The sequence below is a fragment of the Phoca vitulina genome, unplaced genomic scaffold (assembly GCF_004348235.1).
Source record: "Phoca vitulina isolate PV1807 unplaced genomic scaffold, GSC_HSeal_1.0 scaffold36, whole genome shotgun sequence".
Classification (NCBI taxonomy): Eukaryota; Metazoa; Chordata; class Mammalia; order Carnivora; family Phocidae; genus Phoca; species Phoca vitulina.
Window position 1 is genome coordinate 14,087,840 of NW_022589739.1, and position 15,197 is coordinate 14,103,036.

The following is a 15,197-nucleotide window of genomic DNA, read 5'->3' on the forward strand; positions in this document are numbered from 1 at the left end:
CTCAGTTGGTTAAGTGTCCAACTCTTAGTTTGGGTCAGGTTGTGATCTCAGGGTCATGAGATTGAGCCCCATGTCGGGCTCCACGCTCAGTGCAGAGTCTGCTTAAGGATTCTCTCTCGGGTGGCTGGGTGGCTCAGTTGTTAAGCGTCTGCCTTTGGCTCAGGTTGTGATCCCAGGGTCCTGGGATCGAGTCCCACATCGGGCTCCCTGCTCAGCGGGAGGCCTGCTTCTCCCTCTCCCACTCCCCCTGCTTGTGTTCCTGCTCTCGCTATCTCTCTCTCTGTGTCAAAAAAATAAATAAAATCTTTAAAAAAAAAAAAAAAAGGATTCTCTCTCTCCCTCTCCCTCTGCTCCTACACCCGCTCACACTTGTGCGTACACCCTCTGCTCCAGACACCCTCCCTGATTATCAGTTTTATCAACATCCCTCACCAGAGTGGTATATTTGTTACAATTGATAAACCTACATTGACATATCATTATCACTCAAATAATTTATATTAGGTTCATTTTTGGTGTTGTACATTCTATGGATTTGGACAAATGTATAATGACATGTATCTATTATAGTATCATACAGAAGATTCACTGCCTGAAAAATCCTTTGTGCTGTACCAATTCATCCCTTCCTCTCCTATAACCCTTGGCAAACAATGATATTTTTACTGTGTCCATGATTTTGCCTTTTCCAGAATGTCACAGTTGGAATCATAAACTGTGTAGTCTTTTCAGATTGGTTTCTTTTATTTAGTAATAAGCATTCAAGATTCCTCCATATCTTTTTATGGCTTTTTAGCACTGAATAATATTCCATTGTCTGGATGTACTTCGGTTTATTTATCCATTCACCTGCTAAAGGACATCTTGGTTGCTTCCAAGTTTTGGCGAATATGAAAAAAGCTGCTCTAAATATCTCTCTGCATGTTTTTTTTTTTTTTTTTTTTTTTTTAAGATTTTATTTATTTGCGAGAGAGACAATGAGAGACAGAGAGCATGAGAGGGAGGAGGGTCAGAGGGAGAAGCAGACTCCCCGCCGAGCAGGGAGCCCGATGTGGGACTCGATCCCGGGACTCCAGGATCATGACCTGAGCCGAAGGCAGTCGCTTAACCAACTGAGCCACCCAGGCGCCCCCCTCTCTGTGCATGTTTTTATGTGGACATATGTTTTCAACTGATTGGGGTTAATTTTGCGCTTGACTTTTGACACACTGTAAGTACTCTCCCGTCTTAAACTTCCCATGTGGGTGTAGTGTGGTCCAAGAACTAAAACTATTGCTGACCACCAGATGTTCCCTGAACTGTCTTTGGAATTAATAGGATGAGTCTTTTTCCCAAAGTGTGATACGTGTGCAATTAGTGATAAACAAGATAATTTCAGGCAGTACACATCTTTAATAGTTATATATTTAACACACACACATTTTACTTCAAACCTAATATATCCCACAAATATTACTTAAAACAAGGTTAAGTTTTTTGTTTTTTTTTAAAGATTTTATTTATTTATTTGACAGAGACAGTGAGAGGGAACACAAGCAGAGGGAGTGGGAGAGGGAGAAGCAGGCTTCCCGCAGAGCGGCGAGCCTGATGCGGGGCTCAATCCCAGGACCCTGGGACCATGACCTGAGCCGAAGGCAGACACTTAACGACTGAGCCACCCAGGCGCCCCAACAAGGTTAAGTTTTTAAAAATTCGTTGATTTAAAGTAATTTTTTTTAAAGATTTTATTTATTTATTTATTTGTCAGAGAGAGTGCGCACAAGCGGGGGGAGCAGCAGGCAGAGGGAGAAGCAGGCTCCTCACTAAGCAAGGAGCAGGGAGCCCCATGGGGATTCGATCCCAGGCCCCCAGGATCACGACCTGAGCCAAATGCAGACATTCAACTGACTGAGCCACCCAGGCATCCCGATTTAAAGTAATTTAAATGAAAATATATGTGTATATATATATATATATTTTTTTTTTTTTAAAGATTTTATTTATTTATTTGAGAGAGAGAGGGAGAACAGAGAGCCCGACTCGGGGCCTTATTCCAGGACCCCGAGATCATGACCCGAGCCGAAGGCAGATGCTTAACTGACTGAGCCACCCAGGTGCCCCTGTACTAGTCTGCTATAATCCATTCTCCTCAGAGCAACCATTTGTTGTCATTTAAAAAAAGCACAAATCAAGTCATGTTGCTCTCCTTTGTCCCTACTCTTCTCCAGTGACCTCCTTTTATACTTATATTAAAATCCTATCCCCTTCACTTGGCTTATCACAAACACACTTTCTGACCTCTGTATTCCTTTACGGCTTCATGTCATACTGCCCATACTTCGCAAAGCTCTTTGCACGACTAGTTTCTGGTTACCATTCAGGTCTCAGTTGAAAAGTGGCCTCCATGGGGTTTTCTTTTTTTTTTTTTAAAGATTTTATTTATTTATTTGACAGAGAGAAAGATAGCCAGAGCAGGAACACAGGCAGGGGGAGTGGGAGAGGGAGAAGCAGACTTCCTGCTGAGCAGGGAGCCCAATGTAGGACTCGATCCCAGGACCCTGGGATCATGACCTGAGCTGAAGGCAGACGCTTAACGACTGAGCCACCCAGGCGCCCCTCCATGGGGTTTTTTAAAAGATTTATTTTTGGTGGGGGCAGAGGGAGAGAGAGTCTTAAGCAGACTCCACGCTGAGCGCAGAGCTGACGTGGGGCTCGATCTCATGACCCTGAGATCACGACCTAAGCCAAAATGAAGAGTCGGATGCTTAACTGACTGTGCCACCCAGGTACCCCTTCATGGAGTTTTTTTACAGTTAAAGTTTAAATTTAAAATTACCTTTCCTCACTCAGCCTTCCACCATCTACTCACTATTGATTAGATTTTCCTGTTTTATTTCCTTTGTGGAATTCATCACTGTCTCAAAATATCCTGTTTGTTTATTTACCTATCCCACTATTTCCTATTTCCACTAGAATTCTTGAGAGTAAGGACCCTGTCTGTATATTACTATTTCCTTAGCACATAGAATAGTGTCTGATACATAGTAGACCCTCATTAAAGATTTGTTTAGTGAATGAATAAATTTCATTTACTCCAGACCGTAAGAGCCTTGAGGTCAGAGACTGTTTTGTTCAACATTGTACCCCTGCTCCTAATACGGTATCATGTCACATTGCAAAGGACTTAATGTAGTAAAAGTTACCCTTTTTATTTTATTTTATTATTTGTTTTTAATTAACTTATTTAGAGGCACCTGGGTGGCTCAGTCAGTTGACCATCTGACTCTTGGTTTCTGCTCAGGTCATGATCTTGCGGTTGTGGGATCAAGCCCCGTGTTGGGCTCTGCGCTCAGTGTGGAGTCTGCTTCAGATTCTTTCTCCCTCTCCCTCTGCCCCTCCCCATGTGCACTCTCTCTCTCTCTCAAGTAAATAAATAAAATCTAAAAAATTAATAATAACTTATTTTATTAAGTAATCTGTTATCCCTAACATGGGGCTTGAACTTATAGCCCTGAGATCAAGAGTTGCATGCACTACCAACTGAGCCAGCCAGGTGCCCGAAAGTCACCCTTTTAAATTATCAGTTCTGTGAGTTTTGACAAATGTGTACAGTCATATAAACAATACAAACAGTCAAGATATAGAACATAATAAAAGTTTTTTTAAGTTAGTATGTTAATCACTAACAAGAATTCAGTAAACAGCTATCAGGATCTGTGCTTTCTGGCACTGCCAGCTGATCAGCCTAGCCCGTTGTTGACATGGTTTATCTGTCATGCAGGTGAACGGGAGGTTGGAACAGAGTCGAAAATGCTGCTATTGGCACGGGAAGATAAGAAACTTCAGTGCTTGGGACTGCAGAGCAGGCAGCCGGCAAGTGGTTCCTCTAAGACTTTTGAACTCTGGGGCATCCTGGATCACTCTGATTTTTGGAAAGGGGTTTTGGAAACATTTCTGCTTGCTCCCTGTGTTCACCTTTTGAGAAAGCTGCAGGAGTAAGGGGCAATAGAGTGTAATGATTAAGAACATGGAATTTGGAGTAAGGACAACATTCATGTCCTAGCTCTTCCACAATGGCTGTGATATTTAATAGGTTACTTAACCATTCTGAGCCTCAGTTTCCTCATCACTAAACTGGGCATAGTAGTACTCACCTTGTAGGATTATATGATGAGGATTAAATGCTCTACTTCTTTGTGACCTTTAAGTCACTTCCTCTCTGGGCCTTAGTGTGCTATGTATAAAATGATGAGGTTGTGTAGATTCCCTTCCATATCCAAGGTAACATGAAGAAATTCTGAGTCAAGGACTCATGCATTCAGGGCTCTTGATCAATTAGTGACCAGAATGTCTTTTATGGAAGAATTAGTTGAATTTTCTTCCTTCTGCCTCTGAGGTTTTGCTGAGCACACTGTACTCTTCATTAAGCCCGGAGTTCCCTGGGATTTGATTTTTAAAATTTCTTTCCAGCTCCTGTCAACCTCACCCAGACAACTTTAATGATTTGGTTTGGCCACAGGTTTTGTATTTTCATTTCTCCTTGTTACTTCATTATTCTAGTGATGTTTCCATTTTCAGAAATGACATTCCAGGAACATCACTCTTTCTGATTGTATCACCTCTGCACTGCTTTTCCTTCTGAAGGGAAATCACAGGTTTTGTTTGTTGGGCCAGGTTTGGTTTTTTTCTTTCCTTTTTAGAACATTTGAGGGAGAAATGATCAGATTGAGCTAACAGTAGAGAGTAAATAAAAATCTGATGATTCCTTTTTTTCAGGCACATGGGGAGAATTCTAATTCTTTAAATTGCCACTTTATTTAAGCTTGTTTCTTTTCCTACATAGAGTCTCCCTTCAAAAGGTTGTCAGCAGTGACATGAAACAAAATTTAAATGTGTGAATTGCAAGTGTTTCTCAAATGGAGGGTTGTAATGAGAAGCGGGAGGAGAAAGATGTTGGGTACTGAGGGTCCTGTGAGTCAGTGTGTTGAGGGGCAGTAGTCTGAAAACTGCCGCCTCTTCTGGGTGTGGTCGTACATACACTGCCGAAGTCCTTGGGGAGCCTCAGGTTCCCAAATTCCTGGAATGGGTTCCTCCTCAGTCGTTGCTGAGTACTTTGTTTAGATGCAGAGTGCTTAAAGGGAGAAGAAAGAAAATGTCTCTAAAAATGGGAAAATTTTCTTTTTTTTGGTGCCTGTTTATTTCTGAAAACAAGTTAATCTTTAAGCAGCAGTTTTGGCTCCTGCTTATTCCCAGGTGTTCCTCTTTGTTGGCTCAGATGCCTTCAACTGCTGCACTTTTCTCTCTGGCTTCTTGCTGTTGGCTGGGACACAGGATGGAAACATTTATCAGCTGGACGTGAGGAGTCCAAGGTGAGTCACCATTCATTTGCATGATGCAGGTCTTCTACAGAGTGGAAATTTTTATTAGCTTTAACAGTGATTTAGCATGGCATGTAGATGACTGTTGAATCAAGGGTATATTTTTCCATTTATAAAGGTTTTCCGGTGTGAGTTGTCTGATTATTCTTATTATTCCTGGAATCGTATTAAAAGGTAATTTGATTCATGCTGTCATGATTGTCCTATTGTAATGATGACTTTGGAATCTAAGCTTAAATAATGAACTAACATTTCACTTAAAATGATTGTATAGAACTTTTAATTTTAAGGAGCTCAGTAATTTTCTCAGTGGTATTAAATCTGTGTTGGCCTAAGATTGATCATTTTTAGTTCAAGTAAACCAGCTGTGTTTCTTTGTTTGGCTTTGATCATAACCTGTCTGAAACAGGCTTTATTCTGGTCTTAAAGATACCCAGAGAGAATAACACAACCTCTCCATCCCAGGATTTAACTATTTCTCCAATTCTGTCCCTTCCTCCTTCCATTTCTTTTCTTTTGTTCAGTTGACATTTATTGAATGGCTTTTGTGGGGACCAGACATTGTGTAGGGCACTGAAAAGCAGAAATAAAAGATACAGATTCTGCCTTAGAGGCACTTGGAGTCTAACAGTAAAGATGGGCAAGTAAAAGACGTTGGTGATACAGTGTGATCGGTGGGCTGACAGGACTCTACACAGGAATTTGAGAAAGCACTGAGGAGAAGAAAGAAGAAGGTGGGACTGCTTCTCCAAGGAAATGAAGCTTTAATTGGATCTTGTCCAGTAGGAAGTTACCAAATGAAGAGAGGGGTCTGCCCTAGGTAGAAGAGCGTCTAGAGAAGCGTGAAAACGTGTGGAAGTATGGCACTTTCAGGGATCCTTGAGTAGTTCAATATGACAAATACATACCCTGCAGGCAGGGTATCAGTGAGAAGTGATGCCATACAGGAAAAGAACTTGCATAACATCCGAAGGAGTTTGGACTTTATTCCAAGGGCAGTAAAGAAATTCCAGTGAGCGGGTGCCTGGATGGCTCAGTTGTTAAGCGTCTGCCTTCGGCTCGGGTCATGATCCCAGGGTCCTGGGATCAAGTCCCGCATCGGGCTCCCTGCTCAGCAGGGAGCCTGCTTCTCCCTCTCCCGCTCCCCTTGCTTGTGTTTCCTCTCTTGCTGTCTCTCTCTGTCAAATAAATAAAATCTTTAAAAAAAAAAAAAGAAATTCCAGTGAAGGGGACTAGCTTATACCATTTCTTCCATAATTTAAATTACTTTACTTTTGTTCTTGTTTTTGCCTCTGTGGAGATTCAGGGAATCTCTGATTGCTATTAGAAAATCAGCCGGGTCGCCTGGGTGGCTCAGTCAGTTAAGCATCTGCCTTCGGCTCAGGTCATGATCCTGGGGTCCTGGGATTGAACCCCATGTTGGGCTCCCTACTCATCGGGGAGTCTGCTTCTCCCTCTTCCGCTCCCCCTGCTCATGCTCTCTCTCTCTCAAAGAAATAAATAAAATATTTTTAAAAAAAAGAAGAAGAAGAAAATCAGCCTTACGGGGGCACCTGGCTGGCTCAGTTGGTAGAGTGTGCAACTCTTGATCTCGGGGTCATGAGTTCGAGCCCCACGTTGGGTGTAGAGCCTACTTAAGATTAAAAAAAAAGAAAGAAAATCAGCTTTACATATATATTAAATTGATTCTCACTCACCTTTCTCTTTCATTTCAGAGTCCTGACATTTGTAGTATCTCACAACTGTCTTTTTTTAACTCTCACAACTGTCTTTTTTTTATTCTCGCAACTGTCTTAATTCTGTCTGTAAGCAAAACAATTAACATATTGTTAACATTGTGGTATCTTAAACTCTGTCAGGCCTCCCCTAAAAACTGGAGTTATTGGTGGTGACTTAGTTCATTCAGCTCAATGACCTGTTTAGTTAGAGATATGTTTAGATTCACTTCACTCCAAGGTAGTTTTGAATGATTTCCTGGATTTACCATTTAAGGATCTTGCCAGGAAAGAAACTATATGAATGTTTAATCTCTGTCCACATTTGTCCTGTTTGCTTTTGTGTGGTTAGTACTATATGTTGAATATAGTCAAGTGTTGCTTGAAGAAAAAAAGTACAATTGCCCCCTTTTCTTTGAATTCCAGGGCTCCAGTACAAGTCATCCACAGATCAGGAGCACCAGTTCTGTCCCTCCTGAGTTTCAGAGATGGATTCATTGCTAGCCAAGGTGGGTCCAGGGGCCCCTTGACAAAGATGGCTTCCTGTAGTTCATTTAAACATAGGGTTAGGGGTGCCTGGGTGGCTCAGTCTGTTAAGCATCTGACTCCTGATTTCACTCAGGTTGTGATCTCAGGGTCGTGAGATGGAGCCCCGCGTCAGGCTCCATGCTGTGTGGAGCCTACTTAAGATTCTGTCTCGTGGGACGCCTGGGTGGCTCAGTTGGTTGAGTGTCTGACTCTTGATTTCGGCTCAGGTCATGATCTTGGGGTTGTGAGAATGAGCCCCGTGTTGGACTCCATGCTGGGCGTGGAGCCTGCTTGAGATTCTCTCTCCCTCTCTCCCTACCCCCCCTTAAAAAAAAAAAAAGAGTCTTTCTCCCTCTGCCCCTATCCCCGCATCCCACCCCTACTCCCCCATTCATGCCCCCACTCTCTCTAAAAATAAATAAACATAGGTTTAAATGCGTGATCTATGGTGGGGCTAGGGACATGGTCCTCCATGATATTTCGGCATATTGTATTTATCATATAGTGTTTATCACTCTACACTGTGATTGTCTATATCTCCCCCCAGTGCAGACTCCTTGAAAGTAGTGACTGTGCCTTATTCATCGTAATATAACTGTTTTCAGAGGATGAAACTAAGACCAATAAAAGAAAGTTACCAGGAGCCACATTTCAGTTGAATATAAGTAAGAGAGAGCTGGCATTTTAGAGAGCACTACTAACTTGGGATGGAGAAGCATAGGCTGGTTGGCTACTCTGCAAGGTGTTGTGAAGGGAATTTAGTACTAGTTTAGAAGTTGGATATAGATGATCTTTGAGGTCCTTTGGAACTCTTTCACTAGAGAGGAGATTGAAATTGCCAGATTAAACAATTTTGAAACTTTTTATTATGGAAATTGTCAAAGGAGATACAAAGGTAGAGAGAATAGCATAATGAACCTGATACACCCATCATCTAGCTTCAGCTATTACCAATTTATAGCTAATCCTGTTTCATCTTGTTTTACACATTCCCTTATAATCCCCAACCATTGTAATATTTTGAAACATATCACAGACATTGTATTATTTCACCTGTCAATATTTCTATAAGTATTTCTAAAAAATAATAATTCTTTTATTTAAAAGATGATTTTTGGGGTGCCTGGCTGGCTCCAGTTGGTAGAATGTGCAACTCTTGATCTTGGGTTGTGAGTTTGAGCCCCATGATGAGTGTAGAGATTACTTAATAAAGTGAAATTTAAATTAAAAAAAAAGATGATTTTTAATAATAATACGAGAAAGGATAAGGTCTTCCTGTATGCTGCTGGTTGGGGGATAGATTAACAGATAAAATAAAATTAATTAACAGTTGTTTTTGACAGCAGTTTTTCAAATTTTAAAAAGCTTGAAAAGGTTAATTAAATTAAAAAAATTTTTTTTCCTGGATTCTTTACAAAGTCACAATGTTGATACAGAAAAACTTTATGCATAAAGATAATTCTTTTATGCAGTATGCTCTCAAACATGTAAAATAAAAATTTGCACAAAAAGGATTGGAAAAATACATAAAAATATTAACAGTAGTTATCTTTGAGTGGTAGATTGAGTGATTTTTTTTTTTACTTCTGTTTCTTTGTTTTTAAAGTTTTCTTCAATTAGCATGTACTATTTTTATATTAAGTACAACAATAACAAAAAAAATTACCTTATTCAGCAGTTTACAGATCATCCCAAGTCTCATTTGTCCATGGTCTTTTAAGAAAATTAAGTTTAAAAATAAATATACTTTTATTTTCTTGGTATAACAACTTTGCTCCTTTGCCTCATGTATCTGGTCAAGTTTATAGATTGAAGAATAATTTGGGAGCACATTAAAACATTTATATAGACAATTCCCTGTTAAAAATCATTGTCCAGGGTAAGTTTGCAATCAGATGTATAAGCCTGCGGTTGCTTGCTCCGTGCCCTTGGCAGGTATTGCTAATCAAAGACAGCCCTTCTTCCCACTGAGCTTGTAACTGTCCTTCAAATCCTCTAACCCAGCATTCAGGCAGCCACTGTAGATCCTCATATCTGACCCACATAATGAGACCTGTTTGCCATTTTGGGTCTTGGGATGATCTTCTTTAGGCTCGTGATGTACAGAAATAAACTAAAATACTGATTTTTTTTTTAAGCCTCTTTGTGTGCAGCTTTTTCTTTAGTTATCTAAATTTTTCTTTTTGACTTTTAGGTGATGGAAGCTGTTTCATTGTCCAGCAAGACCTAGACTATCTCATTGAGCTCACTGGGACCGACTGTGACCCTGTGTTCAAGGTACAGGCCTGAGAGACACCTGGGTGATTCTCACCTGAGAGCTAGGGCTTTTGAGGGGACTGAATCCAGCTACTTTGTGGGCATTCCGGAAGATAAAATACTTACAGATGCGATAAAAGGAAGTGAGAATTTTGAGTCAGAAGTGATTTCACCACTTTTTAGCTCTAGAAACTTGAAAAATCATTTCACCTCCTTAGTCTGTCAATTCTTCTGTAAAATGAAAGTATTAATGAGATAATGTATGTGAAAAATAGTTGTAAATTTTAAGTCTTCTACAAAGATTAGCTGTCATTATTATTATTATTTAAAGTTCAAGACTGGTTATCTCAGTGGATTAGAAAGAGAAAAACAAAAGGGGAAGTAATATTTATTGACTAGACATTGTGCTGGATGTTTTACATGTATCATCTTATTTCATTGTTGTTACTATTCTTGAGGTATAAGTATTATTATTTATATTGTTTTTATAATGTAAAAGTTATACAGCTAATACATACCTATAAAAATTCAAACAATACAAAATTATACAGACTTTAAAGTCCCCTTTAAGACCTTTTTAGTTCCACTCTTCTTTCTAGAAGTAACTAGCATTAACAGTTCAGCATGTATCTTTCAAGACTGTTTTTGGAGAATTTGCACTTACATCTTTGTGTTTATGTATTTATGTAAATAATATAGTTTTATCTTTAGTTTGTGCATAACTGAAATTCTATATGTATTGTATTGTTCTATGACTTTTTTAATTAACATCTTAGAGCTCTTTTCAGATAAATGCATATAGATCCACTTCATTTTTAAAAATTCCTGCATAGTGTTCTATATTGTGAATTAACATACCATTTTCATTTTATAAGTGAGGAAACTGGAGTCCAGGGTGGTTGAGAAAGTTGCCCTAAGTCATGTAGGTACACATTAGCAAACCTGAGATGAAGCTACCTCCAGAATTCATGCTTCTTCCACTAAACTAGTGGTTCTTAACCTTTGAGTCTCAGGCTTTTTCTTTTCTTTTTTTGTTTGAGGGATGATACAGACTTTACTGAATTAGGTTTTTCTATTTAGAACTGAGATCTCATCTACATACTGTTTTGCTGGTCTGCATGAGTACATTAATCCTAATGAGTTTAGATTTATGATGAGTGGGCTCAATCATACAACAACATACACACACACACAAATTGTTTTTAAAAAGTAGCACAAAGGTTATGTTCCTATAAAGCCAGTTTTGCTTTTTTTTTAAGATTTTCTTTATTTATTTGACAGAGACAGCGAGAGAGAGAGCACAAGCAGGGGGAGTGGGAGAGGGAGAAGAAGGCTTCCCGCTGAGCAGGGAGCCCGATGTGGGGCTCGATCCCAGGACCCTGGGATCATGACCTGAGCCGAAGGCAGACACTTAACGACTGAGCCACCCAGGTGCCCCTATAAAGCCAGTTTTGATTAAAAACCTCTACTTTTCAAAAATCAGTCTGATTTGGAAGATGAACTGTTTTGGTCATTTTGTACAGTGCTGTATTATTGAACTACAATATATGTTTTTTAAAAGGACACTGATGAGGGGCACAATCTGATATTAACTTTAACCTTAGCTGGCTTCCCCCTTCTCTCCCCAAAATCCCTTGGCCAAGAGTTTTCCATTGTGAAGACTGAAAAGACCCAGTGATACTTTGGCAGCAGTCCTGTTACTGCACGGAAGTAACAGAAGCAGGCCCAGGTCCTCACCTCATTCTCCCACACTACGGAACTCACAAATGGTTCCGAAATGAGAACATTCACTTTTGTACCTAAAAACTTAGAGACGTGGGGAGTCAGGTAGGAGAAGGGAAAAGAAAATCATAGGTGGGCACATGAAGAGCCAAGCTGCTCTGTCCAACACCTGTGTAATGTGTGGTTTAACTACTAAAAGTAAACCTGCTTGATTCACCTTCCAAATCAGAACAAGGCTAAAAAGCTCAGAGTTGCATTTTCTCCTATGCCTAGGTTCCACCAGTGGTGAGGAGCTCAGAAGCAGGATCTCTGCTCCTGCATAATATGCTGCATGCACACAGCATGTCTAGCAGCTGAAGAGCTGCACCTTCCAGCACTGCCCAGATAACATGCACCGTGACTTTTGATCGCTTCTTCACTCCTAGAGCTTCACATCCTTCAGTATGGAGGTCAGAGGAGTGGGCCAGCCTGCCATGATAGCTGCTGGCTGTCTCTCTGCTGCAGCTGAGAGGGACACTGTGGTTTTTGGTTTCTTTGAACCAGTCCCTATTATTCCAGTCTGACTAGTTGGTTCCGTTGTAGTGTTGGTTCCACTGTAGGTCTTACACACTTTCTGAATGCTCTGATCAACCTCATTTTTCCACCTTTGCTCTGTAAATGTATCCCAAAACCACTACAACAGCTTCTGTAACAAAAACCAAGAGTAGGATGATGACAAACATGGCAAGTCTACAGCAGCTTTCCCAGATTGGGGCACAGTAGCCAGTCAGCCCAAAAGTGGAAAGCGGGGCTCCACAGCGGTGATCATTATGGCAGGGACGAGAGGGTGCACATCTTCAAAGAAGTGGTCGTAGTCAGCATAAGTGAAGAAGACGTGGGCTCCCACACAGCCTAAAATGGCAGCATGCCAGCTCCCCCGCCACCCCCCCGCCACCCTGGACAGGAGGTTCAGAAACTCCAGGAGTCTTGGGAGGGGGTGATGCCGCGCTGGGCCAGCCATGGTACTGGCAGCCTACTGACACCATGCGCTCACCAAGCAAAGTGGCAGTGGTGGTGGAGCCTCCCACTGGGAGCTGCGTAGTCTCAGTGCCACCCACCGCAGCCCCTGGTGCTGTCGCGCAGCCCCAGCACGTACCTCGCTCCTCCACGCAGCTGCAGCCTCAGACTTCTCTGAGAAGTCGACGAAATCCTCCTCAGACAGGCACATATTGAGAACTTCTTTGAATATAATTTTACAAGGTTCAGGGATACGCCAGCCCATCTATGGATCACCTCCTTTCCCAGGTCCAGACCCTCGGCCCTCAGCTATGCACCACACTAATGGGCCTGCTCTCTACTTGGCTAATTAGTTTCTCTGTTCTGGACTCATAAGTGCCGTGGATCCTAGCCGGCTATACCTACCATGGATCTAATTCTTCTCTTGTCTTTGGAGTCAGCAGAGCTTCTTAGACTCACTTGTACTAATGGGGATCAATGACAAGGCTCTATCTGTTTGAAATGGAAGACTCCCAGGCTTCCTTTGAGCTGTGAACTCTTGTGTTCCAGGTTGCCACATGGGAGAAGCAGATCTACACATGCTGTCGAGATGGTCTTGTGCGACGCTATCAGCTCTCTGATCTCTGACTCCTTGGGAAAGGATTCCCAGTTAATGAAAAAATTGGCCCTAATCGACAAAGAGCAAAATAATCATCAGTCCTTCTCAAGGACCATGGCCCCTTATTGTTTGGGGCACCCTTTGGAAGTCACAGAAAATCAGCTGCATTGGCCCATGTGGAAGTATCATTCCATGACAAGACCTACTGTAAACTGAAGAAGAAGCTCACACATGCTCCCTATATACACTCACCCCAACAGCACAGGGCAAGGATATGGATGCTTACAGTTTGATCTCACACCATTGTGTTAAGTGTTTACAAGGATCAGAGGACTAAAGCTTGTTCTCTGAAGGAAATAAAGAGAATGTATTTGGAGTCTGAATTTGAAAAACTTTGTTAAATATTCTTACTCCAGCAAAAAGCCATTCAAGTTGATGGAACTCCTTTCTCAGGCACTTCCTGTTGGCCTGGCCATAGAGAAAGACTGCTTGTTAGCAGTAACTATCCCTTAAGCAGCAACCTGGGAAATGTTCTTATACAGGTAGGGAAGCCCACTGTCTCAGTTTTCCTTGGTCTGAGGGGTTTTCTGCTACATGGGACTTTCAATCCTAGGCAAAGTGATATGGTTGACTGGTCCATGTACAGGTGATAAAGTTGAATCCAGTCATTGTAAAAGCAGTGGCCGTCCGAGTGTGGTCCCTTAACAGCCATATCAGTATCACCTGGGAACTTGTTAGAAATAGAAATTCCTAGGCCCCACCTCAGCCCCAAATCAGAAATTCTCTGGGTAGAGCTGGCCAGGTGATTCTGATGCATGCTACAGTTTGAGACCTAGAGGAAGAGATAGTAAAGGGCATTTTAAGTCATAGCTGGAACCCAGTGCTCATAGGATGGTGAGGCTGGTCTGTAGAAGATGAGGCTGGAGAGGTTGGCAGGGCCCAAATAGTGAAGGTGCTTGAGTACCAGGTAAGGAGCCTGAATTTCATTTGGTTGGCAAGAAACCCACGGAAGAGTTTTAAGCAAGGGTATAACATGGTCACCTCTTTTTTCCCCTAAATATAAAAATGGAGTCATAATGCACGTACTGCATGTTTTATTTTCACTTAGAATCTCTGAGTTCTTTCTTTCTCAGTACATTTAGACCTTCATTGTTCTTTTTAACACTTTCCAGAGTTTTATATTTTAGAGATTACTAGAGAAAGGGTTTCTTGGATGATACAGCACTTGAGCTGAGCAATGTAGGCTAAGGTCTGGATTTATTTAAGGGAAGAAGTCAATTTCTGGCTGGGGTAACAGTATGATTTGCAGCAGTCTTAAAGGTATATTCTCACATAATGTTTATAACCTCACTATGACATGCAGATAGTGAGACTCAGATGAATTGATTGGCCAAAGGTCATAGGGAACAGAAACTTTAACACAGTTTATCTTAATTTTAAATCCATTTTTTTCTACCTGTTGTATATGCCTAAATTGTGAAAATAAAATACTGTTAGTCATTGAATATTACTGGGCATCTATGCTATACAAGGGACTATATTTATATATTTAATCCCAACAACACTCTTAAAAAGGATATGGAATTATTTTGTTTTATAGATAAGGAAACCGAGGTTCGAGAAATTAAGTACCAGACCCTTGATTTGGACCTTGCTTAGTCTGTCTCCAAGACCTGTGCCTTCCATTACGCCACATGGTCATGAGACCTCTGGGACTAGACCAGTTCCATTTAAGGGGTGATTTGTGATAAGGTCAGGTAGACCCAAAGGGACATACTGCAGAGCTCAGAAACATTGGATCCGAGGAGGTCTGGACAGAACCTCTAAGAAGTCAGATGAAGAAGACAGGATGAAGGAGGATATGGCTGAGTTCACACAGCAGGTATGTCTGTGAGTTCCTCTTCAAGGACTCGCTCTTCACTGCCATCACATCCATAAGCCCCTTTTCATAGGTCTCCAGAGTTGATACGCCTGGTTGTAATGGATGCAGTGACCCTTGACAGCTGCCCTGAAATCCAGATCCAA

At 41.3% G+C, this 15,197-nt stretch overlaps 1 protein-coding gene and 1 pseudogene across 5 annotated transcripts in view; one reads left to right on the forward strand and one right to left on the reverse strand.

Annotated features, from left to right (window-relative positions):
* Positions 1 to 14,288, forward strand: part of PAAF1 (proteasomal ATPase associated factor 1) — a 43,358-nt gene extending 29,070 nt beyond the window's left edge. For all 5 annotated transcript variants that reach the window (XM_032426999.1, XM_032427000.1, XM_032427003.1 and 2 more), the window contains 5 exons: positions 3,761 to 3,852; positions 5,233 to 5,348; positions 7,499 to 7,581; positions 9,795 to 9,877; positions 13,124 to 14,288. In XM_032426999.1, the coding sequence (XP_032282890.1) occupies positions 3,761 to 3,852; positions 5,233 to 5,348; positions 7,499 to 7,581; positions 9,795 to 9,877; positions 13,124 to 13,201 (452 nt within the window). In that variant the 3' untranslated portion in view covers positions 13,202 to 14,288. The remainder of the gene's footprint in view (positions 1 to 3,760; positions 3,853 to 5,232; positions 5,349 to 7,498; positions 7,582 to 9,794; positions 9,878 to 13,123) is intronic.
* LOC116646227 lies at positions 11,336 to 12,578 on the reverse strand (annotated as a pseudogene).
* Positions 14,289 to 15,197: the final 909 nt, after the last annotated feature.